Here is a 23,748-nt window from a genome sequence, read left to right on the forward strand (position 1 = left end):
ATAATGCAGCGCCTCATGCTGCTTTAGGCTGCTTGGGTGCAACCTCGTTGACTGGTACAGATCCTGAAACTGAAGATTGGATACAGCTGGGGATGGAGTAGAGCTTCTCTGGACCAATTTTCCTGCAAAGGGATGAGTGATCTGGCCATGATATTAGGTTAAGAAATAAAAAAGAATATCGAAGAGCTTCGAATGGAGCACATGAAAGAATCCTCTTCGACGAATCCCCTGAAAATCTTACGGAGCTACTGATGCCAGGGAAAAAAATCTGAAGCTTAAGATAGAACTAATCCTGAATCTCTCGAAAACATTTCTTTATTATTTGATATTTCCCATATTCGGCCCTAGCACAGGACCAAAAAACCACCAGGAAAATAAATTTATTACAACGATACAACAAGAATATATACTTTCAAAACATCATCCACGTCACGAAATCTAAAACATAAATAGAAAAGTAAGTTAAATATTGAAACAAGAAGAAACCCACACGTGGTTCGGTTGTTAATTTCACACGAATTTGGTGGACTGGGTTTGAATAAATTTCCCTTAATCGAACCGGTTCGAACCGGTTTCGTTAAAACAAAGGTTATTTGTGCTTTCGTTCAAAACGGGGGTAGTTTTTCCGAACCCTTCGTTGACAGTTGTTTCGTTCAAAACTGATAGTGTTTTTCGTTACGCCGTGAAGCAATGCCGGAAATAACTTGCTCAAAATACAGAGTATTACTGCATTCTAACTGATTGCTATTATACACGGACGTTTTTACTGTTCCAAACTGTGTGAGAAATTTAAAAAGTATACCTAAAATTCTTAACGCAAACCGGTTAATTTCCTTCTTCAATCGGAATGTTTACATTTTGAATCGTTTCCCCGAAGTTGTAGAAAAACGCGCGCGCACAACCACACTCTCACGATACCTTCAGTCGAAAGGGTGGGGGTTGATATTTACGAGACAAACAACAGCACACGCACACCATGCGACGGCAGTCGGATCTGTGCGCGAGATGGTTCGCTTTCACGTGCGTGAATCGAATACACCACTTTCCCGTTATCTTTACGCGAGAGTTGCCGCGTGGAATTGACGCGCAAGTAGGCAGGTTTTGGATGTGCCAGCCAAAGGGTACGCTTATCCTTGACGTCGTCCTCAAGGTCCGATCGCCAGACTGGTTGAAACCCACGGGGTAAGTAACGGAAACGAAGGAATGTGGTTGATGTTTTGTTTGCCTTTTGTTTACGTAATTGTTTAATACTGTCTGCTGGTCGAGCATCGCGATGACAACGATTTCATCATCACATGCAACAGACGGTACGCACCCAGCTGATGTGACTTTCTCCTGAATTCCTTTGCTGTTTGGTGGTGAAGATCTGAATAGCGTGCCATCGCAGTGATGCACGAGAGGCAATTATGCTGAAAGTGTTGCTTGTTTGACACACTTTGGCAGTCCAAAGAATTGACCACCTACAAAAAAGCGTACAGCGAAATAGTAATTGTTTGTTTGTTTGTTTTCTTTTTGTAGATACGCCACCACACCACGATACGTTTCGTGGATGTTTCAGCGAGTGTCTGCTCACACACGCCTGTGAGTCGTGAATCGCAACCACAAAATGTCCCTCCGAAAGGTTCTAAAGTATGGAATCTTCGGTAGTGCCGTGCTCGGGACGGGGCTTAGTTTACACGCGAACGATTATGACCTCAACTCGGTCGGCATCGTGCGGCTTGGGCGTGCCGGTGCGACCGTATTCGATATCGCCACCACCTACAAAGCGAACCTGTACAGCCGCGAATGGGCGGACAAGAACTCGCGCGAGTATCTGCAGCTGAAAAGTGACACCCATCGTGCGGCTGCGGAAAAGCTGCTCGAGCTGTGCCGCACGAACCGTGGCGTGTACATCAAGGTGGGTCAACATATAGGGGCGCTCGAGTATCTGCTGCCGCCGGAGTACGTCAACACGATGAAGGTGCTGCACAGCAATGCGCCGCAAAATCCGGTCGAGGATCTTTATCGCGTCATACGGCAAGATTTGCGCGTCGATCCGAGCGAACTGTTCGAATCGTTCGATCCGGAACCGCTCGGAACGGCCTCGCTCGCGCAGGTACACCGGGCGACGTTGCGAGACGGACGAGAAGTTGCGGTCAAGGTGCAACACCCCTACGTGAAGGGTAACTCCACCGTGGACATCAAAACGATGGAAGTGCTGGTGAAGTTGGTCGCGTGGGCCTTTCCCGACTTTAAGTTCCAGTGGTTGGTGGACGAATCGAAGCGCAACCTGCCGGTCGAGCTGGACTTTGCCAACGAGGGGCGCAATGCGGAAAAGGTGAAGGAAATGTTCCGCCACTACCGGTGGCTAAAGATACCGGGCGTGATCTGGGAGTACACGACACCGCGCGTACTCATGATGGAGTACACGAAGGGTGGCCAGGTGAACGATCGCGAGTACATACAGCGGGAAAAGCTCGATCCGTACGATATCGCGAACAAGATCGGTCAGCTGTACTCGAACATGATCTTTCTGAAGGGTTTCGTGCACAGCGATCCGCACCCGGGAAACATTCTCGTTCGCCGTAGCGAGCAGAACGGTGGGACGGAGATTGTGCTGCTGGATCACGGGCTGTACGCGGAGCTAACCGAGAAGTTCCGGTACAACTATTCGAAGCTGTGGTTAAGCATTCTTCGCGTTGATCAGGCGGGCATGAAGAAGTACGCACAGGCACTGGGCGTTGAGGGTAGCATGTGGGGATTGTTTGCCTGTATGGTCACCGGGCGACCCTGGAACTCGGTCATTCACGGTGTGGATAAGGTGAAGCAGGACGATGCTGAGGTAAGTGGAGCGTGTGTTGTGCGAATTGGAAGCTTTTGTCCGCCTGCACTCTACTAACCCATCCTCCCAAATCATTGCAGAAAGAATTGATCCAAACCGAGGGCAAACTGGTACTGCCACACATTTCCGACGTGCTCGAAAAAGTCGACCGCCAGATGCTGCTGGTGTTGAAAACGAACGATCTAATACGGGGCATTGAAACGACGCTGCGCACACAGAACCGTATGACCGCGTTCTGGGTGATGTCCAAGTGTTGCGTGAAAAGCATCGGCAGCCAGGAATATCTCAGTGCGGCGAATACGTGGAGCAAACTGGCCACCTGTCTGCAGGAACAATGGTGCATACTGAAGCTAAACCTTTACTACCTGTACCGGGGGATCGTGTCGCTTCATTTGCTGTCCGCGTTGAAGATGATCTTCTGAGAAGCGTGCAAGAAACGACCCTGCAACAAACAAACAAAAAACATACAGATTCACCAGACAGACACCTAAAACACACTCAGGAACATACTTTGGGCATTGACGTACAGTGTTTAGCTTTATTCTGGGGAAGAAAAAATAGGGAAGGATCATTAAGAACGTTTTTTTTTGTCTGTAGACGAAAGTGTAATTAGCGAAGCACAGAACCGCATCATTTGTACGGTTTTTAGATAATGCTATTGTTTTCTTGTATTGTTACCTTTTTTTTATCATCGAACATTTTGTGCCGGAATATTTATTACGATATTAGTTTCCCTTACCACACTTTTCATAACCAGCGTGGTTGTTGTTCGCTTCATCATTAGTGAGGAATTAATTATTGTAATCGAGATATAGAGCTATTGAAGGGACAGGGAGGAGGGTGTACGGGTCACGGGTTAGTTCTACCGCGGCAGAACGAACTGGTAATTAAGTGTTCATAGTACGTAGATAAAAAAAAAGGCTTCCGACCTATTGATTTCGCTATCGTGGGGGCAGTGTTGTGAAAAAATAAATAAATGGTATGTACGTAAAATGGCGACTCAGTACACGGACACGTATTGCTGATTTGTGTGGTCTTATTCTTAGACAAATGAAATGTTGGGAATTATTTAAACTGTGAAGAAAACATAAACAAAGTGCAGGAAGAACCACGACTTCATTTACTTTGATATTAGTAGAAGCGAAGGATTCTAGACTTAAGGTTACACCAATTAAGATATATTTGTAGAGAAGCTAATGTATTGCTAGAGCTAAAGAATGGGAAACGTCTGCAAAGAAACATATCCTTTCTGAATAACTTGGTAGTCACAAGAATAGTCATCACAATTCCAGAGAGCATCTCTTCTCTCAGCACGGCAGAATTCAAAACTGGCAACACATGGTATTTAATGTACCTAATTGTCAATATCACCAGTGCACGTGTAGATCCCTATGTGATTGATCGACTTTGAACTAATCAAACAGATATTTCTGATCGTTTGGCTTGTTTGTATAATCTTTTACCGTAATGGACACATTTCGAGTTTTATGTGAGTTTTATGTTTACACGACAGGACCGGTACAACATCCTATCCGAACCGTTCCTCCGTAGCAAGGATCGACTATCGACCCAGAACAGGCAGGCATGATTTGATAACTAGAAAGTCATTACGCAATCTTAAATAAAGACTTAAATAAAGGCCTAAGAAAGGCCTATAAATAGATCGAAAAATAGTTAGTATCGCTCATAATTCGTTGTTGCTGTTGGCTCTCTCAGCAATATACTCTTGTGGAGAAAAGCTATTCAAACTTTTATTTAGACATTTTTAGTTGTATGACTTTTGACCTTCAAATACATAGAGGGATACAGATATATGAGACCGATAATTTATACAACTGGATAATGAACTCTCAGACTGCTCCGGGTTGGTGGCAGAAATGGCTTCTAGTTCTCAGCAGTTCTTCTAATATAAAGACACCAAAAAGGTTCAAAAGTCCCAACACAGAACAAGATAGCAATCTAGGCCAGCTAATAATAAAGTTCCGAAGAATGCTCTATTGTGAGGTTGGGTATGATAATTTGGAAGAACAGTTAACACATTCTACGCCAAAATGAAAAAGAGCAATACATGGTGCAACGCCAGAAGAAAACAAGAAAAACGACCCGCAATCTTGATGACGACTTTAGGTTTCAATGTGTTCCTTACGAAGCAAATAAAACAGAGCGACTTTTGTGGGTGTTATGTTTTATCAAAATAATCCGTCTATTTATTAAAACGAGTAGCTAGACTGGAAGGTTAATCAAAACTGATAAAACATTTTTTTTTCACACAAAAGAATCCATATGATGGATACCGATGGTTGAAATTCCCTCTGTACGCTGTTGTGCAGACTTTCGGTAGGTTTTTGAACAACTAAACTAAAGTATATTAATCAACAACAATTTTAGATGAAAACCTTGACCCTTATTGTAATTCTAATAATGTTAAATTAATTATTTAATTTTTCAACAATTCAAACAGCATGGCGCTTTTTGTAGGGCCGATTTCTCCCTCTTCGTTCTGTCAAACGAACCGCACGGTACGGTTTTGACAGTTCGAAACAGAAAGAAAAACCGCGAAAGAACATTGCATTCGCCCGTTCGTATTTTGCGAAGCAGCCCGTGATTTCCGTAAATTTTCTTCGCCCTTTTTTTCAAACCTTACCATCCCACCGGTAGGAATAATAAGCGGAAAGTGTTATTTTATCGGCGCCCGACAACGCAAACACGTACCGGGGTGCGGTGCAGGGAATTTATCGGAACGCAAAAGCTACCGAATTCTACTCGTAAATCATCATGCCTACACAATGGGCACTGGTTAACAAATTTTCCCTACCGGAAGAACTCTCGCTAAGCATCACATATTTGCAGCGAGCTTTGCGGGATTGTGTTTTCCAACATCAGGTAAGCCGATGGCAAACACCACGATCCGTTCTGCTATCGAAACGGACGATTTCGCCACCATGCGACATGGTTGTCCGCAAATACAATTTTCTTCTTCGGCCCACGGGAACGGATGTACGGGGGAAAAATGCTAAACAAATCCTTTCATTTCCATTCTTTTTCCCACTCTTCTTGGCAGATTTTGGCTTCTAAAATCAATAATTTACCGATGTACCAGGTAGGCAGAAGTTTATAAAAATGCACTTTTATATAAAGTGGGAGAAAAGGGCCAACAGCAAACAAAAAAAAAACAAAAGAAAAAAGGGGAAAATATTCACAACTGTCACATTCAAGCAACGATATTAACGCCTAATCACGAATTTTTTCCGTGTGTAATCTTTTTTCTTTTGCTTCCTCACCTTTATGCCCCGTGTTTTTTTTTTGTTGTCGCGGAAACGATGTGGATGTTGGAAAAATCTAAACACATTTCACCGTGTAGCGCCCCAAAGTCAAACAATACATGCTGGAGCTGGAACGGGAAATGCTATCGATCGGCGAGGAACAGGAAGGTTTGGTACGGCAGCTGTCCGAACGGGTGAAACGATTTCAAATGACGATACAATCGCAGCATCGGATTACGCTCTGCGATGATCTGCTGTACGGGTTCGTGTCCCGGCAGCTTGCCGGCCAGCACGAATCGATCGTTTTCAAAAGTACACCGAAACACATTTCCCCACGCTGGAGTGCAACCGAGCTGGCTCAGAAGTACAGGTATGTGCCGTCTACTTACGATCGGTTACGATCAGCCTGCATCTACATCGCAATTATTTCTCCTTTTAGCCTGGAAACGATCCTCGAAACGATCGATTTGAAGGAAGAGGAAAACAAATTGGAAATGCAACAATCGCTCGATTTAAATGCACCCGACGACGATGATAGCTGGAACCCGGTAATGTCAATTGCATCCACAAAACGAAGCAACAAACTATCCAAATCGGTCGCGAAAACTTACACAAGACCTTTGGCAACAGCAGAGCCTAACTTTCGTGCCGATTTCGAAACGAAACCGGCCGTATCAAAACCGCCTGTTGACACTAGCGAGCGTGCGTTTGCAAGCATTTCCGGCGAAAAGTCTACCACCGCTGAGAAAGTGAAAAGCGAAAGTAAGTTAAATGTTCCGAAGGAACCAGTATCATGCGGTACGGCGGAAAAATCATCGGAAGACGAGCAGAAACCGGTAAAGACGGAAGGTTCAGCGAAGGTTGAAGGCGGTTACCGTGGTGTTTGGGTACCGGGATGCCCGGGACGGCCACCGAAGGCAGCGAACTACGTATCCGCAGCCAAGCTGGCCGGTATCCAAGCGCGGCGCGCATCTGTCCCGCTAGCGAAACCCATCGCCCAAAGGCGTGCCTCCAAACGGATGGAACTTTTGGCGGAGAAAGTGAAACCAGCGCTGGACCAGCTGTTAGAATCTCCCGTCGAGGACGAAGATCAACTGTCGGAGGTGTTGGAAATGTCAGCGGCCGTTCGACGCGGACGTAGCAATCTTCTGCAGGCACTCAAAAAGCAGAAGCGTGGTCCGGGAAGACCACCGACCACAGACCACCAAAGAGCTTCAAAGCATGGTGCCGTTCCCGGTGGTAGCAAGCTCGTGAAACACTCATCGTATGCTTCGTCCGGTTCGTCCCCAAATTCCCGTTCATCCACACCGACCTGGGGAACGCGTCAGCATTCGGAGGATTCGTCCGATCGCCGATCGTCCTCGACCGAGTACCCTCCACTGAACGATCCGGGCGAAAAGCCTCGGTTCACAGCGACCAGCATCTACGACATGGGACAGGATGGGTTTCTGCGCTACCTCGAACTGCACACACCGGCAGAGGCGCAAGCATTGAAGGAGCGGAAACGGGAGCGGAAGCGTCGCAGCTGTTACAGTACGGAACGGAAGGATTTTCACTACGGCAAGCTGGATTACTACGAACAGCAACAACAGTACCAGGCTGTACGTGCCTCGAGACGGACCCATCAGCGCCCGGTCCTGTACTCACCACCGGTGGCCGCCATTAAGAAGCGAAAGCAATCAACGATGGCCGGCTGTAGCACGGCCACAACCTCGCTAGCGCGGCACCGTCCTCAGCCGGCAAACATTTTCGCCGCAATGGACAAGCGAACATGCTTCGTTTGCTTCAAAACTGGTGAGTTTGAATCCTTCTCTGGATTTCCGGTATTAGAAAGTCGGTCATGATGTGATGATGAAAATTTGCGATTTATTTTCCCAAACCTCCCTTTATTACACAGGTACAACCGATGAATTGAGCGCTTGCATGAATTGTTGCAACATATACCATCTCAGCTGCCACACGATCAACGAACAGTCCGATGCGTATCGCCACCGGGATGATCTGTGTCCTGTTTGTCTAGAATCGGACGAAATGAACAAATAGAGCGCAGGGATAGGGTGCTTCAGTTCCTACTTTTATCTCTATTTTTTATCATACACTACTTTAATGTTTCATTTAGCATTAGGGTAGATTTGCGTACGCTCGGAAATAGCATCGAGCCGAAAAGCTGTTTCAGTACGCAACGAATTGTGTGTGTATATTGTTGAATTAATATATATATTTTTAGGAGTTTTTGCGTAGAATGAGCGTGTGCTAGAGATGCTGCAATCGCCTTTCCATGCGTGTTTTTAGTCGTTTAAGTGAAAAATACGAGTAATTATGAACTCTATGTTTCATATTCAATAAACACTAATCCATAACGTAATCAATTACTAGCTATTTTGAAGGAGAATGCTTAAATAAATCTAGAATTAACCATTAAATAGTAATCGGATCGTTTTAGAGTTAACTATTGGTAAAGCTGCGAACTACAATTTAAGAGGACCGAGTGGAGGGAAAGAAAGACTACAACGGCTCACCTTAAGCTCGCTGATAGACTCAGATCGCAGGACAACACAACGGAAATTCATCTTTTTTTTTTAAATCATGGCGCATTTCTGCAAAAAAGAGATCCACGTGGCTTTGCGGTTGAGCAAAAATTATAATCATCTTCGAGAGCGTTATTATCATCTTGCGTTGGACGGTTATTTCCCTTGGCAGAGAAAAGTATTGGTGGTATGCATATTGTTTGAAAACCTGTGAAATTGTTGGAAAAGTGAATAAAAGCTCCAACAAATAGGACAACTTTAAACAATTGCTATTTGAGCGATATATTACAGGAATTTCTCAAAAAAAAAAAAGAATCTCGTGTAACAGCACGCAGACGTTCGATTAATCTCCGTTTTCGAGAAGTTTGTAGTAATGTGGTACAGCACAATCCAGTATTTCAGCCGGTGAGACGGAGCAGAATTGAAGAGTCCATTACAGATTCCATTTCGTATTTTGATGAGCAGTGTTCCTACCGTCTTTGTCGGTCGTGATCTCCGTTACCTATGAGGAGGTGTGTTATGGGAAATACAGTCTGGTCGCAGGCAGGTGCTAAGGTACTTCGGTTTTTTTGGAAAGATAAAAAAAATCACTTAACGGTTTGCCTTACGTTACGGTAATATTAACACTCTGGGAAAACGAATTATTAAGAGTATAATACTATTCCAAGGGTACCCCTTCTAGTGGTATGTTTAATGCATCTATTGCGAGGAGTTTACACTCCAACATTGATGGAAGTATCCTTACAGATTCAGGAATAGCTATTGATTTTTCTTGAATCATGAAGCTTCAAAATAAAGATTCAAATTAACTCATATAGTTCACACACAATACTCCATAAAAATGGGAAAAATACACCAAATGTATACGTTATTTCTTCGCCTTTCTTTCTTTTTTATTCCTTCTTTGTCTCTCTCCGCTCTCATTCCGCATCGAACTGCCCCCGGCATAGTTGTTGTTTTCCGGAACATGCCAAAAAAAAACATTCGCTCAGCTGATCCTTGCCCGTTAATGCACGCAATACGCACACTAATCAACAAGATTGCTGCATCATCACACCACACACGAAAACACGCACACTCAACAATCGTACAATTATGCACCAACAAGCACTACGCGCGAGAACAGCAAATGTACCACCAGGGACTGGACCACATTTTGTCGCTTTTCTACTATCGCAAACGATCGCAAGGACGATAATGATGGCATGCTTGTACAGCCGGGCGAAACGGTGCCGTGTGGTGGGTTGACGACGGTCTTCCACATGATGCTTCTTACTGGAAGAAGGTGACCGGGCGGCGGTAAGAGAACAGCTTCCGGTAGCGCTTGTGGTGGTATCGCTGCACCAGCGGGAATCGGATCTTGGTGTTGTGGAACTGCTTGATGTGTGCACGACGCGTCTTGGACGCAGCGATCGCCTCCACCTTGATGATCTACAAATACAGCATAAAAACAGAGCAAATCGTTAATACATGGGACAATTTGTTGTGTTTGGTGCTTGCGATGGGAAAGGACCAGTACCTGGATCGAGTGGGCACGGGCACGATGGCGCGAAGCCATGTCACTGTAGCACTGCGTGACGGCACCACCAATAGTCAGGTCACGGTACTCGCGGTACATGTTGTGCGTACCGGAACGCGAATCGTAACGCAACCAGATGCCGAAGTTCTTCACCTTCAGCGGTGTCTTCTCCATGATGCGCTTCACCGACACGATCTCACCGGTGGCCTTCTTGAACTTGCGCAGCTGACGCAGGAAGTACCAGAAGCGCGACTTGGCCACAATGTGGTCCGGAGCGAAGATGTGCATCTTGAACAGCGGAGGATTCTTCTCCTTCTCCGAGGGCAGCTTGCGCCCGATCACCTGGTATTCTTTCAGCTGCAATTACACATCACAGTGGATTAGTTTGTCGTGGATCATCGATTTGCGAGAAAAGGGAAGCAAAGAAGGATGCAAATTATGCGACCCGGCTACATCCATACATCCCGTCAACAACATGGTATTTCGGGGAAGTTGCTGATGCTGATAGTATTGCTGACCCGCTGTCACTTTGCCGACGATGAACACAAGTCCCGAAACAAGTGCGATTCCGTTGCATATAAGCCCCGAATACATCGCGTTCCAACGTCACCTAACAAACAGCACTTGTTTCCATCGAAATTTGCATCCCTTTCAGTAGGGATTTTTGTAAAATTATAAGAAAAACAGATATTTACCACTCCTTTAGCTTTCATCTTGACTGCGCTTCGTTAAAGAGGAAACGGAAAAGGACTTTGACAGCGACACATTGAACTGTAGTTGACAGTTTGGGACGAAACGTCAAAGCGTGACAGGGCCGTGTTGCCAATTTAAATTAAAATTTGAATAGACACAATTCAAATTATTGTTTCATGCCAAAATTCGTCAGAAAAAGTAGAATGTACTGTTTAGAAATGAATATGAATCATTTTCAAAACGTTAAAAATTTGTAATTGCAATAAAATAGAATAGTTCAAAAGTATTTCAAGTTTGAAACATTTGCACGTGCATTCCACGCACAATTCACAGAATCGACGACAACAAACCCCGACCTCTTTGACAGTTGGTCAGTTGATGTGCAAGCGCAAGTGGGTGGGAGCTGCATTCAAGATCTGTTTTCCCTCAGCGCCGGATTAGGCAAAAACAAACAAGGATTGCATCTTGCTATCTTCGACGAATAGTTTCTTTATCCTTTATAAAGCAGATCCGAGTGTATCGATTAAAAAAAAATAGAACAGTCTATCAAAGCCTCCGGTTGAAAAACTCAAAAAAAAAAAAAAATGGCAAAACGTGTACAACCGACGTGGCAAGCACCGGAAGAAAAACCCGCACCCAAGCTGTACCTTTACAACAGTTTGACCAGGCGGAAAGAACCGTTTGTACCGCGGGACGGTCGCAATGTGCACTGGTACAGCTGTGGTCCAACGGTGTACGATGCGTCCCATATGGGGCATGCCCGGTCCTACATTAGCTTCGACATTCTACGCCGGGTGCTGAGCGATTACTTCGGTTACAACGTGCTGTACGTGATGAACATCACCGACATCGACGATAAGATCATCAAGCGTGCACGCCAGAACTATCTGTACGAGCAGTACCTGCAGCAAGCGAAGGACATGCCGCTGGAACGGTTGCTGGATGATAGCAAGGAGGTGATGGCATCGTTTCGAGAGAATTTGGGACGTACGACCGACGCGGACAAGAAGACGATGATGGATCGTATGCTGGAGAAGTTGACCGCAGCCGTGGACAATCTTTCGCTCGCGGTGAAGGACGGAAACGACGACCGTATCCGGCAGGCGCAGGATCAGTTTCTGCAAGATTCAAAGGATCCGCTGGCGGATCTGCTGGACAGCAAGCAGGGCTCATCGGTGACGGAGAATGCAATCTTCGAGACGCTACCACGCTACTGGGAGGATGCGTTCCACAAGGACATGACGGCACTGAACGTTCTTCAGCCGGATGTGCTTACGCGCGTCAGCGAGTATGTGCCGCAAATCATCGTTTACATCGAGCAGATTATTGCAAACGGATTGGCGTACGAAGCGAACGGCTCCGTGTACTTCGATGTGGCCGGGTTTGATCGACGGGAGCAACATCACTACGCCAAGCTGGTTCCGGAAGCCTACGGGGACGCGAAACAGTTACAGGAGGGTGAAGGCGATCTTAGTGTCGGTGCGGACCGGCTGACGGAGAAACGTTCCCCGAACGATTTCGCCCTATGGAAGAGCAGTAAAGCGGGCGAACCGTGGTGGGATAGTCCTTGGGGTCGCGGACGACCCGGCTGGCACATCGAGTGCTCCGCAATGGCTTCGGACATCTGTGGCGACTACCTGGACATCCACACCGGTGGCGTTGACCTTAAGTTCCCGCACCACGACAACGAGCTAGCTCAGAGCGAGGCACACGATGGAAGTTCCGAATGGGTGAAGTACTTCCTTCATACCGGGCATCTCACGATCGCTGGCTGCAAGATGTCCAAATCGCTGAAAAACTTCGTCACGATCCAGCAGGCACTCGAGAAGCATACGGCCACGCAACTGCGGCTTGCGTTCTTGCTACACTCGTGGAAGGACACGCTAGATTATTCCGACAACACGATGGAAATGGCGGTACAGTACGAACGTTTTCTGAACGAGTTCTTCCTGAACGTGAAGGATTTGACGCGCCACGTGCAAACGGGCCCGGCACGGGATGCGTTCGACCGGTGGGGATCGGTCGAGGCGGAACTGCAGCAAAAGTTTGCCGATGCACGTGCGGCCATCCATGAGGCGCTCTGTGATAATGTGGATACGCGCACTGCGCTGGACGTGCTGCGTGGGGTTGTATCCGCCTGTAATGTGTACATCAAGGAGCACCGATCGTCCGGTTTTAATGCGCTTTTGTTGCGACGCATTGCTAGCTACTGCACGGACCTGTTGCACATATTCGGCGCCATTAATGGACCACGCGGTGGGATTGGATTCCCAATAAGCGGCGGATCTGCTGCTGATGGCATGGGTGGAGATGTAAGAATGGTTTGCCATATTAATGTATATTTAAAGCTTATTAATCGATTACTTGTTTTAGCTCGAACAAACCGTAATGCCGTACCTGCAAGCGATGGCCGAATTCCGCAATGCGGTGCGGGAGCAGGCGCGTGGTTTGAAAGCGTCCGACATTCTTCAGCTGTGCGATCAGCTGCGTGACGACGTGCTGCCCGGTTTGGGTGTGCGGCTCGAGGATCGAGAAGGTGCACCAGCCGCCCTAAAGCTAGTGCCGGCCGAGGTGTTGCTGCGCGAACGTGAAGCCAAACGTGCCGAAGAGAACCGTAAAGCGGCGGAAAAGGAACGCAAAAAGGCGGAAGCAGCTGCGGCCCAGGCCGCTAAGGATGCGCTGCGCAAGATCAACCCGATCGATATGTTCCGCAGCGAGACGGACAAGTATTCGGCGTTTGACGATGCGACCGGACTGCCAACGCACGATACCGAGGGAAAGGAAGTTAGCAAGGGTCAGCTGAAGAAGTTGCAAAAGTTGCAACAGGCACAGGAGAAACGTTATCAGGAGTATTTAGCTTCAAAATAAATAAAACTCCCTTACGCGACACACTGAAACGAGGAAGAGCTAATAAATGCATTTTATAAACTTACCCAGACAACTTTTTCGGATGCCATTGAACAACGACCATTCCGATTTGTAGATGTAGATTGTTTTTGTTTCGCGGCAAAAAATTGTTACACATCTTTAAACTTCTTGCTTGCTTTAATATTTATATATATGCATAGGGGGAGCGTATATATAACATAACACGTTACTAATATGCGTGATTAATCGCTGGGAACGGATATACGCTACACACTGGCTGCTGCTAACTGGCATTCCTTCATTTTCGCTACGCAGAATTCGATTGCCCCATAAATCAACCGTGGTACAATTTCGACAGTTTCGATAGTTTGGACGATTTTGTTTAGCAATTACTGCAAGTACCACCGGTGGAAGAAACCTACGTTCTCTCTCTCTCTCATGATTGTTTAATTGCCAAAACACTTTTGCGTTTGCCCTTTTGCCAGCTACTAATAGTACTAACCCATTGCAAAACACAAGCAAATATGGATCGTAAATCGAACAGGTTAAAACAAAAAAACAAATCGTTGGAGGTAGTTTAGTTATTAGAGGAAAAGGAGGTCATCCGTGGCCCGGGATGCCCAGACCAGATGCAGAATGACAATGGGAACAACCTTGTCGATGGTCATGATTCACCCGAAACCGAACGAGGTATTGTTTGAGTGTGTGTGTGTGTGGTTACTGGGAGCAATCGATCGGGATAAAGGACCAAAAACTGGACTTTCCCTTTTGTATAAAATCCCTTCCGTTACGGTGGAACGGTAATGTAGGAACCGGATGCTTTATTCTTCGCCGTTGGTCTATGAAGATCCGAATTCCTCCGCCAAGCAGTTACGACGTTTGATGTTCGGTACGTGCATAATGGTTCTCTGCTACTTCGCGGTGAGATTCGAACGCATCCATCCGCCGAGCATGCTTTATGATATAAACAGGATGCTTTATTATGATTAGTTTAGTTTATAAAAAAAAAAACACGAACTGGACCCACAGGTAGATAATAACATGGATGAATTGTACTTGAAAACATGGCAAATTGGGAGTAGCGTGGATGTTTCCACAAGCGACGAAACCTCCTCTTACAGAAGGTTTTTTTTGCCGTTCCGAGCCCTTACCCCGAGAGTCGCGATGCATTTGAGATTGGTGGAAAAGCTTTTCCTCCCAACAACAAAAAAAAACAAGAAACAATCCTCAACCGATCGCGTCTGAATATTGCAATGGTCGACCGTTATTGTTTTTTTGTTTGCAATGATCCGGTGTTGCTGTTATTTCGTTATCGTTATCTCCTGATTGTAACACGCTTGCTTCTTTCTGACCTCTCTGTTTGCTTATCTTAGCTTTTCTGATTGTGATCCTTTCGAAGCATTGCGTTTTCCCGCTTTTGTTTTGCACGTTCTCTCTCTCTCTCATACAGCATTACGCTCCTTCCATTAAACACTAATATTGTAACGACTTAAAAAATTAACCGATAGTCACTATGTAGTAGTAATAGTACACTGCATTGAATGGTAAAAGTTTTAACTAAAAAGAAGCAGACAGCACGGTGGTGACGGTTTGTGCCAAGGGTTTGCAATGCCTGAAAGTATGCAATTATTCTCACGTACATGCTATCATGTTTTTTTTGGGGGGGGGGGAGGGAGACTGTTGACACCACTCTGGTCAATAACTAGTGATAACCGAGGAAGTACCCGCTTAAGATGATGGGCGATTAAATTACGCACCTTCCTGTACTACGCACCCAAGACACGACCCATTCGTAGTAGCCGCGCAGTGAATAGCAGTGTGGAACAAACCGATCATTTTAGTTCAACTTTCAAAACAAAGTTCATACTTCAGGATAGTTCGTTTGCTTCGCTTTACACAAAAGTTCTGCATCATTCGATAAAACGCAAATAGATGAAGGAGAGAAAACAAAGAAAGAAAAAAAAACATTCTTCAAACTCGTACATTCGAGTTCAGTTCGAGTAGAATTCATCTGACTGAAGTTTTGCGAATCTAATATTTCGTGGGCAGAGCGCGGCGCACTACCTATCTTCTGTTAACGCTTCACACAAAAACTAAACGTAAAACGCATTAAAAAATGTATCCTTTTTCTGCAAAAAAAAAAAGTCTTAAATTTAGTATTGAAAGAAAAAAAAATACCCCAAAACGATAGCAAAATGACCGAAAGACGACTCATAGCAGGGAGTCGGTGGGGGATTAATTTGCAGTGTACTAAGCGCACATACGTGCGCCTAACTGTATATCACGATGAGCCGGATCGTATTGTATCCTTTGTCGGCTGTCACCAGTTCGGCCACAACAGGTTGTAGAGAGTGTCCCACGAGCCCACAGCAACAGCAGGAAGGTAAAGGTGAGATCCCGCCACTGCGCGCGTCACGCTCATATCTGTGAGGTGAACTTTTGAATTTGCCGACGTGGAAGATCGCCAAACACCGCTTCGCCGTGTACACTTTTGGCAAGCGCCTTGATACTGGCCGCAATATCGACCGTATCTTCCACCATCTGGCGAAAGGGGGGAGAGGGACAATTTAGCTCTTGGTTATCGGCACAGGACACACACACACACACACAGGACACGCTTACCTCATCGAGATCATCTTCGTTCGCCCGGAACGGGGCCATCATTTTCGGCATTGAAATCGGAAGACTTTTCGCGATCGAGCTGGTCTGGCGTCCGTACTGATGGCGTGGGATGAATATGCCACCTTCCGCTCGATTATTGTTATCGGGTATATCTGGAAAGGAGACAAGCGGAAAAAAACGCACATTATCGCGCGATCTTCATTCGCAATTGTTTCACTCTTACCATCATAATCTGAATGCTCCTCGTCAGAAATATCATCCGGTGGTGGCGTTTTGTCATTTTCCATACCATCAATTTCGAACATACAGTCCGAATCGAACATCGTCTGCTGCTGCTGCTGCGGCTGCTGCTGTGGTCGTTGATGGACGTTGCTGCTAAATCTATGTGTAGCGCCCGTTAGGTTGCCGACACTGCCGGCGAGCCCTGGTACCGTTGTGGCCGCCCCCAGGGTATTGCCGTGATTGGCAAAGAGATTTGTACTCATGGAATGTTGCTGCTGAGTTGGTGGTTTGCTAATGGCACCTTGGTTGCTGTTCGTAGTATTGTTGTTGATCGTATTGGCGGCACTGTTGCTCAGCTGCATCGGTGGCCGCTGATTGCCGGCAGCCGGCTGGAAGCCGTGCGTATCCGCACCGGTGGGCACGGCACCGGCCGTTTGGTCCGGGCTGATCGACGCCCCGTTACCGTTTACGATCGACGGTGGACTGTTACCGGTCGACATCGGCATACACTCCGGTGTCGCGGGTGGCGTTTCCAGGTGACTGTCCGCTACATCCGCTGCCGGTGTACCCGGTGTACCGAGGTTCGTCAGTAGCGGCTGCAACGCTTTCTCCGTCGTCGGGCTAGTGGCGGTCCCGGTGCTCTGCTGATCGCCGCTCTTACTAGCCAGTAGTTCAGGTACGAATGTTTGCGCGAGGAACAGGTAGTCCTGCTCCGCCCGATCGCGCACATGGCTCAGCTGCTCGTTCAGCTCCTGCGTGACGCGGGCGATCCGTTCGTTGGCCGACTGCGTTTCGGTAAGCATAAACGCGCGCAACGATACGAGCAGCTCGTTTGGATCGTTCGTACTGTCGAGCGTGTTGGCCGCCGCCGTAAACAGGGTGCGGTACTGGTCCTTGCGGTAAAAGCCGCGAAAATCGGCCGCCCGACCATCGAGCACGATCCTGAACGCGGGAGAATAATTTTCCTGCCCTTTGCGTCGGTTCACTTCGTCAGCGGTGATCTGGAAAGAGTTAAGCAAGTGAGAGACGTATATTTAAAAATCGCAAAAACTGGTATTACCGCAAGTGTCCCATTGATCAGGATGGTTGCCGAGTTGGAAGAATCGCGGGCAAAGACAACGGAATCACAGTTCTGACATTTGCACACGTTCCAGCCATCGCACGGGATAGTCTTTAGCATCTTTGTCAGCTGTATGGTCACGGTGGCATCTTGCAGGGGTCCAATCGACTAGAAAAGTAAAGAGAAACGCTTTATTTAGAGAAGATGTGGGTAAAGCAATTGAAATAATAACCATGCGTTGGAACTTATTATTAGTCATTACTCATCGACTCATACTACATGTTCTAAAGTATTTTTTTAAGTATTGGCAAAATGGGATCTCCAACGGTCGGAATACAGTGCTTAACGTAACTATATAGACACCTCGGAACCCGGATGAAGAGCAACCTCTGATTTTCACTCATAGATCTTCAGTATTTCGAGTTCGGGTTTGGATTTCCCGGGATTTTCCGGTCCGTCATGATTGGAATATGAAAGAAGGGTTGGGAATCCGAAACTGTTGTGATCAGAATCCCGGATCGCGATGTAAAACAAGAGCCAAGAATGTGATCAGTGATCGTGTTCCAAGGCTAAAACTAGAATCCATATTGTCATCTACAGGCTGGAATCAAGACTCTAAATTCCGATTCTTCTCGAATCCCTATCTGCCATGATTGGAATCCGGGAATATAATTCACAATGCTTCAGTGTTGGAGGTTCAGAGCTGTCAAGATTCGAATTTGTTCATGATGGTTTAGACTTAAATCTTTCTTCTTTCAGTGGTAGATTCTTCAGAGAATTTAAAACGAAATAAATTATCATAGAATAAATATAACATTTTGCGTATACATTACTGAGGAGAGATAGTGCCGTACCTGGTATATGATTTGGATTACTATTGAAGTTGAAAATGAAGCCGGCTATTTGTGTGCTTTGCTTCCGATCAAGAATTATTCGAAAATTCGCTTCGAAGGCAAATTCCGTTCGTTCGAATCGAATTTCACATTAACAGCGTTCAATCAAGTATCTTTCTTGTTCGAGCTGCATTGGGAAGATGCAGTGAGATTCATCTCCAAGAATAATTCACGAGTGAGTTCATAAGAATTAATTTTATATATAAATATAAATAACATAACAAAACCTAATTGTTTTGTTAAATTTTCCATTGCTTTTACCACACATTTTCAGTGGTTAGATGATTTTTTTCCTCTTCTCGATCGTACAGATACGACAGATCGCGCTCTGTTGATCTTTCTTGCCTTTGCACCCTTTCCCACTCGGTTACAATAAACAACGCAGCCGACCGAAAACAACCGATCATCCCTTTTACGCTCAGCTGATGAAACGGGAACGTAAAGTCACTTGCCTAAGCACCAACAATCTACCACATACCGATCACCCACACCTGTCCCCTTTCGTTTTGTCTTCCAAACATCCCCTTCTCGCATGCAAAACGAGAGCCAAAAACAGACGATCGCGCGTCATATTCGCCGTGATTATATTTTCGTTCATTCGCGCTACGCCTTTTCGGTTGCTGGTGGCGGGTTGCGGGTTGTATATGTTTGGTGTAGTTGGGGCTTGTTTGGGAAGTTGTTCTTCGTTTGCCCGGTGTGTTGCTTATTGCTCATTTTGTGTATGCTGATTTCCGTATGCATTGCGTTCGGCCGGTTTCCCATCTCAACCGGTACGTCGTAGGTTGTGCGCGAGAAGGGGTTTAGGATTACAGCACCAAACAAAGCGATATTTGCTGAGTGGTTTCGGGTGAAAAATGGTGGAAAATTTGCATGCCTCGACAGAAATATTACACATTGCAGACTTTATCGCTCGTGTTGTGGTTTACATTAAGAAAATAAAATTACGTTTTAGAGGAATATAGATTTAGTACTTTAAATATTGTAATACTCCACCATGAGCCATGTACGTCTGTTAACGTTCCAGATTCAGGTCTAGATCGAAACAAATCGAACCTTATACACAACCTAAGCTCGGGCCAATAAGCAATAATCCGTAGCGGCACCCTTTGCAAAGAATAAACGTCCGATCTTGCTTGTTAAGAGGAGCGAAACTTTCATCATCGATGTGTGCCCGGTACACACCAACACGTGTGAGCAGACGGGACGCAATAATCGAACCATCGCGAGCGAGCGAAGTGCGCGTTCTTTTCATTTCCCATATTTCTTTAAACAGGAAAAAAAAAACACTAGAACCGTTCAGATGAAAAGCTGACGTGCGATAAGTTGCGATGGTTGGCCGTTTCGTCCGTAGAACAACGAAGCGCACACCACTCTGCGTGTGGGTGCGTACACACCGCAACGAGTGCGTGCCCGTGTGCGTGGACGCAAAACTCTGAACGTAATGGACGGTAGAATAACAAAAAAAAACACCTCACCCTGCGCTCTCGGGGAGGGTCGCTCGCTCAAAGCAATTATGAAACTATAAATGTTGATAACTGGTCTGGTCTGTACTGTGCGTATGCGCCCTTTGAGCAACACCTTCCCTCGAAGATTCTATGCCTAATCGAATATATTCCTTGGTGCCTTATGCTGACTCCTAACCACGCTAATCCTAACCACGAAAGAGTCTCCTCAACCTTACTGCTAATCGATTCGCCTCAATACAGGGCTCCGGAGGTAGGCTGGTGATAATAATTCGCACCGCACTATGCATTATCACAATGACCGCAAACGATTGGGAGAGAAAGGGGAACGCAAAATGCCGGCCGGCATAATTATAGTTCGGTTGCGAGAGCATCAATCTGATTCTGAATCACAACGACGTGTGTGTGTGTGTGTGGAACAGCAAAATGGCATCGATATTATTTCGTTCCTTCTGCCGGGCGATGACTTGTTTCATTCGCTTCCAATGCGAACCCGTCAAACAACAACACGTTCCTCTTATCGTATTGATTTCTGATAATCGAAACCAACGTTATTGCATTTGTTCACCACCTGTTAGTTCCGGTTTTCGGCTAAAATGGAAGAACATTCTTGTTAACATAAATTTCGTTTTCGTTAGCAAATTTGATGTAATGTGAACATAAGCATCCAATTACCTTCCGGGAGGTGGCATAAATATGTGGTTTTATTTGAAATTTAAATTAATGCACTTGGACAGGAAACAGGGCAACATAAATGAGATGTTTAAAACATACTTTTCTATAGTGAATGTAGACTAATATTGAAAAATGTATGTATTTCCCATTGAGTGGCCTTTTTCGAATGGTTTGGAAGATCTGAGCCACTCACCTTCCTGTCCAATAATTAATTAGAGTAAGTTTATATATGTATCACTACAAGATAAATCATTTTAGACCTTGGGAATCTCATCTACTGCAAACATCTACTTATGTCGGCATTTAATTCCAAAATTCAGCTGATGCGAGAATCGCTTTGAAGACGCTACACTTATTTTCTGAGACATGAGCCCATTTCTGCAACGTGAACTCTGACCAAAGTACTCCTAAATGCATTTGAGACAAACTTAGAAAGAAGGCAACACAGGCAATGATTGTTTGAAGTATGCCTCGTGTATGAGGAAGGAAAAGTTTGCATGAAGACCGCACTATTGTGCAATAAAACACTACAGCTTGTCCACACTGCACTCTTTTAGAAGTCTTTATCAAACCCTGGGGAGAATTTTATGATAAGTTCTAGGTATCTGACGAAAAGCACGCACATTATCAGTTCTTTGCCCGTTACTAATACTTGACATAAACTCTTCTCTGTTGCCACTAGATACATCATGTCAATATTATTGATAAAGTTTATGCTTGAATGTTTTTAAAAATCCATATCAGACTCGTTAATCACATAAAACTTAATAGTACAATATTAATTCTGGAGTGTGCAGCAGTTGAACCATTTTCGAATAGATCCACCGTTCTGTGCTTCGTTAGTTATCCAACCGTAAACGTTACTTTCTTTTTGGCCTGAACTTCTACAAGGTATTTCTAATCATGCAGCAACCAACACATCACGGTTAGTATGACGCGCTGCTGGCCTGATAACGCACCGCGCGCTGTCCCGCGTGTCGATACGCTCAAAGAGTCGCGACAGGGAAAGTGATTATTTGCTTTTGCATTCACATTTTGAGCATCACACGGTTCTGTGGGGCTTTGCATTGCATTGTTCATGTACGTCTGCTCGGTATGTAGAATCTGGTTAAGCGATCGGGGTACATTACATTACTTCAACTCGAACGCGAGCCAAGCGAAGCCGTGAATGTCGTGATCGCAATGTTTATTCAACATTCTTCATCTGTGAACAACGGAATCCACGGTAGTGGAGCTAAAAAAGAATCAATTCACCACTACCAACGTGCGTTCTGGACCTGCTTGCTGCGATTATGGAATTGTTTTCTATTCCAATTTCAACGTCACACACTGGCTTCGTATCGCTATGGATTTTTTTCCTCGCATTTGCGGTGACGTGCCTTGTTTATTTCGTAATAAAAATGCAGAAAAGTCCAGAGAAATCTACCGAGAGTGTCTTGCGTGAGATGAACCGAACAAGAAAAACAAACAACCGGAGACACCCCAAAAACAGTGTACGAACACACTGAAAGGGCAGCAAAAAGAAACATAAAAATCGATCTGGAAATCTACAGGACACATGGATGGGATGCCCTTCTATTTTGATTGGCGGTTTTTGCGACGCAATAAACAAACACGCGAGTGTGTGGACTTTTCCAAAATTTTCCATGCCGCGTCCGTGCGTGCGTTATGCCGTCCGGCAGTGGGGTTCGATGTAAAAATAACACAAACGTTTCAACGGGGAAACGTAGAAGAAAAAGAAGAAAATAACACTCTTTTTCCAAATAAAAATTGCCGGCCGGCAAAATAAGGGTGGAAAACTTTGCCGTTCTCAGCAAACTGGGTGGAAATGGAAAAGCACCGAATGATTGGGAACGATGCGCAAACAACGCACACACTGTACGATAAGAGAAAAGGTGGAACCATTGTGTGTGCCTTTTTAACTCACCTCCTGGAAGAAGCTGGCCAGCTCGCGGGATTTTCCTTCCACAAGCTCGGCAATTACGGCCGCTGGTGGCCGCACCATGATAATTCCGTTCTTCAGCGTCACTCGTCCGGGGTCGGCGGTGGTTGTACTGCTGGGGATGGTGCTCTCATCGTTTACGGCTATCGACACGTTCAGGCACGGGCAGGCAAACATCTTCGGTGACCGACCGGGCACCCAGCAGGCTGCTGTTCGGTTAGCGGATTGGGAGATTTTCCGGACAAACAAAATCCGTGCGGCACCCGGTACACACACACACTCGCGCACGCAATGTACTCGACGCTCTAGCGTTGTTAGTGATGGCGATGGTGGTAGTGCTTGCTGTGGATGCGTTTGTTGCGGGTGGGTGTATGTGTGCGTATGGGGTCTTTTTTTCGCTTTTTTCTTCCCGACCGAGTTTAGGGGATTGTTCAACGATACCGATTCTTTAGTCTCGGCTAACCAGCTAACCCGAAAAATGGAAATCACGCACGCCAAACGGAGGAAGCTAAAGTTGATGAAAACTCAAGAGCGACCGCGAACCGACGTACAACCACTAATCGCTGCACACTGGTGTCTCCTCTGGTGGCCCCAAGGGTTGTCGAGTTTGTAGCGCTATATGGTACGCGATATATAAATACACAACCACACACACAGCTACACGCACAACGGGGGTTGGTTTGTTGTTTTGAGAAGCCTCTTCTTCGCTCTGAAAAATGAACGAGCGGATCTCGAAACGCTTGGGCAGTGGGACAGAATCCGATTGGCGAATGGAAAGCGATTTCTACGTCCCGTCCAGTGTACGTTCCCTATTCCGGCAGAGATAATTTTCACGACGCACGAACCGCACGCACGGATAAAGAAAAAGGATCTGATCTCGTTGGACCGCAGAAGAGGCAGAAGAAGCTGCGCTTTTCACTACAAAGCAATGCGATGCAATCGTCTATTGTTCTCTTACACACTCGTTACCTCTCTGTCTGTTACATCTGTTGGGTTTTCTTTGTGCTGTTCTTACTGTTCTTTTACCAAACGATGACACTTGAATGTGTACGCAAAACTACCCTTTCTTACGCTAATTACCGATTCCTTACGCTTGCAGGGACCTTCGTTTTGCACTTTAATGGCAGTAGAGCCGGATAAAATCGCAATTTTATTTGATTTCGCAGATTTTGTGCACTT

At 45.8% G+C, this 23,748-nt stretch overlaps 5 protein-coding genes across 5 annotated transcripts; 3 read left to right on the forward strand and 2 right to left on the reverse strand.

The window, feature by feature from the left end:
- The first annotated feature begins 1,050 nt into the window (after nucleotides 1-1,050).
- Nucleotides 1,051-3,828, forward strand: LOC128296779 (aarF domain-containing kinase 1). The gene is made up of 3 exons (XM_053032263.1): nucleotides 1,051-1,182; nucleotides 1,519-2,821; nucleotides 2,902-3,828. Exons 2-3 carry the CDS (start codon nucleotides 1,607-1,609, stop codon nucleotides 3,241-3,243), a joined length of 1,557 nt encoding a protein of 518 aa, XP_052888223.1. The 5' UTR covers nucleotides 1,051-1,182; nucleotides 1,519-1,606; the 3' UTR covers nucleotides 3,244-3,828.
- A 1,656-nt stretch (nucleotides 3,829-5,484) lies between these two features.
- LOC128297593 (uncharacterized) lies at nucleotides 5,485-8,400 on the forward strand. Its single transcript, XM_053033264.1, has 5 exons — nucleotides 5,485-5,704; nucleotides 5,883-5,921; nucleotides 6,183-6,454; nucleotides 6,524-7,878; nucleotides 7,982-8,400. The coding sequence occupies exons 1-5, from the start codon at nucleotides 5,597-5,599 to the stop codon at nucleotides 8,125-8,127; spliced, it is 1,920 nt and encodes a 639-aa protein (XP_052889224.1). The 5' UTR covers nucleotides 5,485-5,596; the 3' UTR covers nucleotides 8,128-8,400.
- A 1,076-nt stretch (nucleotides 8,401-9,476) lies between these two features.
- LOC128299016 (60S ribosomal protein L18a) lies at nucleotides 9,477-10,908 on the reverse strand. The gene is made up of 3 exons (XM_053034849.1): nucleotides 10,827-10,908; nucleotides 10,132-10,488; nucleotides 9,477-10,043 (listed from the first exon to the last, which is right to left on the reverse strand). The coding sequence occupies exons 1-3, from the start codon at nucleotides 10,842-10,844 to the stop codon at nucleotides 9,885-9,887; spliced, it is 534 nt and encodes a 177-aa protein (XP_052890809.1). The 5' UTR covers nucleotides 10,845-10,908; the 3' UTR covers nucleotides 9,477-9,884.
- Nucleotides 10,909-11,222: 314 nt separating this feature from the next.
- LOC128299013 (cysteine--tRNA ligase, cytoplasmic) lies at nucleotides 11,223-13,737 on the forward strand. Its single transcript, XM_053034847.1, has 2 exons — nucleotides 11,223-13,136; nucleotides 13,198-13,737. The coding sequence occupies exons 1-2, from the start codon at nucleotides 11,409-11,411 to the stop codon at nucleotides 13,690-13,692; spliced, it is 2,223 nt and encodes a 740-aa protein (XP_052890807.1). The 5' UTR covers nucleotides 11,223-11,408; the 3' UTR covers nucleotides 13,693-13,737.
- Nucleotides 13,738-14,722: 985 nt separating this feature from the next.
- Nucleotides 14,723-23,387, reverse strand: LOC128299015 (uncharacterized). The gene is made up of 5 exons (XM_053034848.1): nucleotides 22,555-23,387; nucleotides 17,597-17,764; nucleotides 16,538-17,537; nucleotides 16,315-16,466; nucleotides 14,723-16,233 (listed from the first exon to the last, which is right to left on the reverse strand). The coding sequence occupies exons 1-5, from the start codon at nucleotides 22,744-22,746 to the stop codon at nucleotides 16,111-16,113; spliced, it is 1,635 nt and encodes a 544-aa protein (XP_052890808.1). The 5' UTR covers nucleotides 22,747-23,387; the 3' UTR covers nucleotides 14,723-16,110.
- Nucleotides 23,388-23,748: the final 361 nt, after the last annotated feature.

The sequence above is a fragment of the Anopheles moucheti genome, chromosome 2 (assembly GCF_943734755.1).
Source record: "Anopheles moucheti chromosome 2, idAnoMoucSN_F20_07, whole genome shotgun sequence".
Taxonomy (NCBI): Eukaryota; Metazoa; Arthropoda; class Insecta; order Diptera; family Culicidae; genus Anopheles; species Anopheles moucheti.

Coding starts and splice junctions, on each gene's coding strand:
- LOC128296779 (XM_053032263.1), top strand. CDS start 1,607: ATGTCCCTCCGAAAGGTTCTAAAGTATGGAATCTTCGGTAGTGCCGTG. Junction 2,822..2,901: donor TGAAGCAGGACGATGCTGAG/GTAAGTGGAGCG, acceptor AAATCATTGCAG/AAAGAATTGATCCAAACCGA.
- LOC128299013 (XM_053034847.1), top strand. CDS start 11,409: ATGGCAAAACGTGTACAACCGACGTGGCAAGCACCGGAAGAAAAACCC. Junction 13,137..13,197: donor CTGATGGCATGGGTGGAGAT/GTAAGAATGGTT, acceptor TACTTGTTTTAG/CTCGAACAAACCGTAATGCC.
- LOC128297593 (XM_053033264.1), top strand. CDS start 5,597: ATGCCTACACAATGGGCACTGGTTAACAAATTTTCCCTACCGGAAGAA. Junction 5,922..6,182: donor ATAATTTACCGATGTACCAG/GTAGGCAGAAGT, acceptor TTCACCGTGTAG/CGCCCCAAAGTCAAACAATA. Junction 7,879..7,981: donor CTTCGTTTGCTTCAAAACTG/GTGAGTTTGAAT, acceptor TTTATTACACAG/GTACAACCGATGAATTGAGC.
- LOC128299016 (XM_053034849.1), bottom strand. Junction 10,044..10,131: donor CCCGTGCCCACTCGATCCAG/GTACTGGTCCTT, acceptor CTGTATTTGTAG/ATCATCAAGGTGGAGGCGAT.
- LOC128299015 (XM_053034848.1), bottom strand. CDS start 22,746: ATGTTTGCCTGCCCGTGCCTGAACGTGTCGATAGCCGTAAACGATGAG. Junction 17,538..17,596: donor TGATCAATGGGACACTTGCG/GTAATACCAGTT, acceptor AACTCTTTCCAG/ATCACCGCTGACGAAGTGAA. Junction 16,467..16,537: donor GGAGCATTCAGATTATGATG/GTAAGAGTGAAA, acceptor TCTCCTTTCCAG/ATATACCCGATAACAATAAT.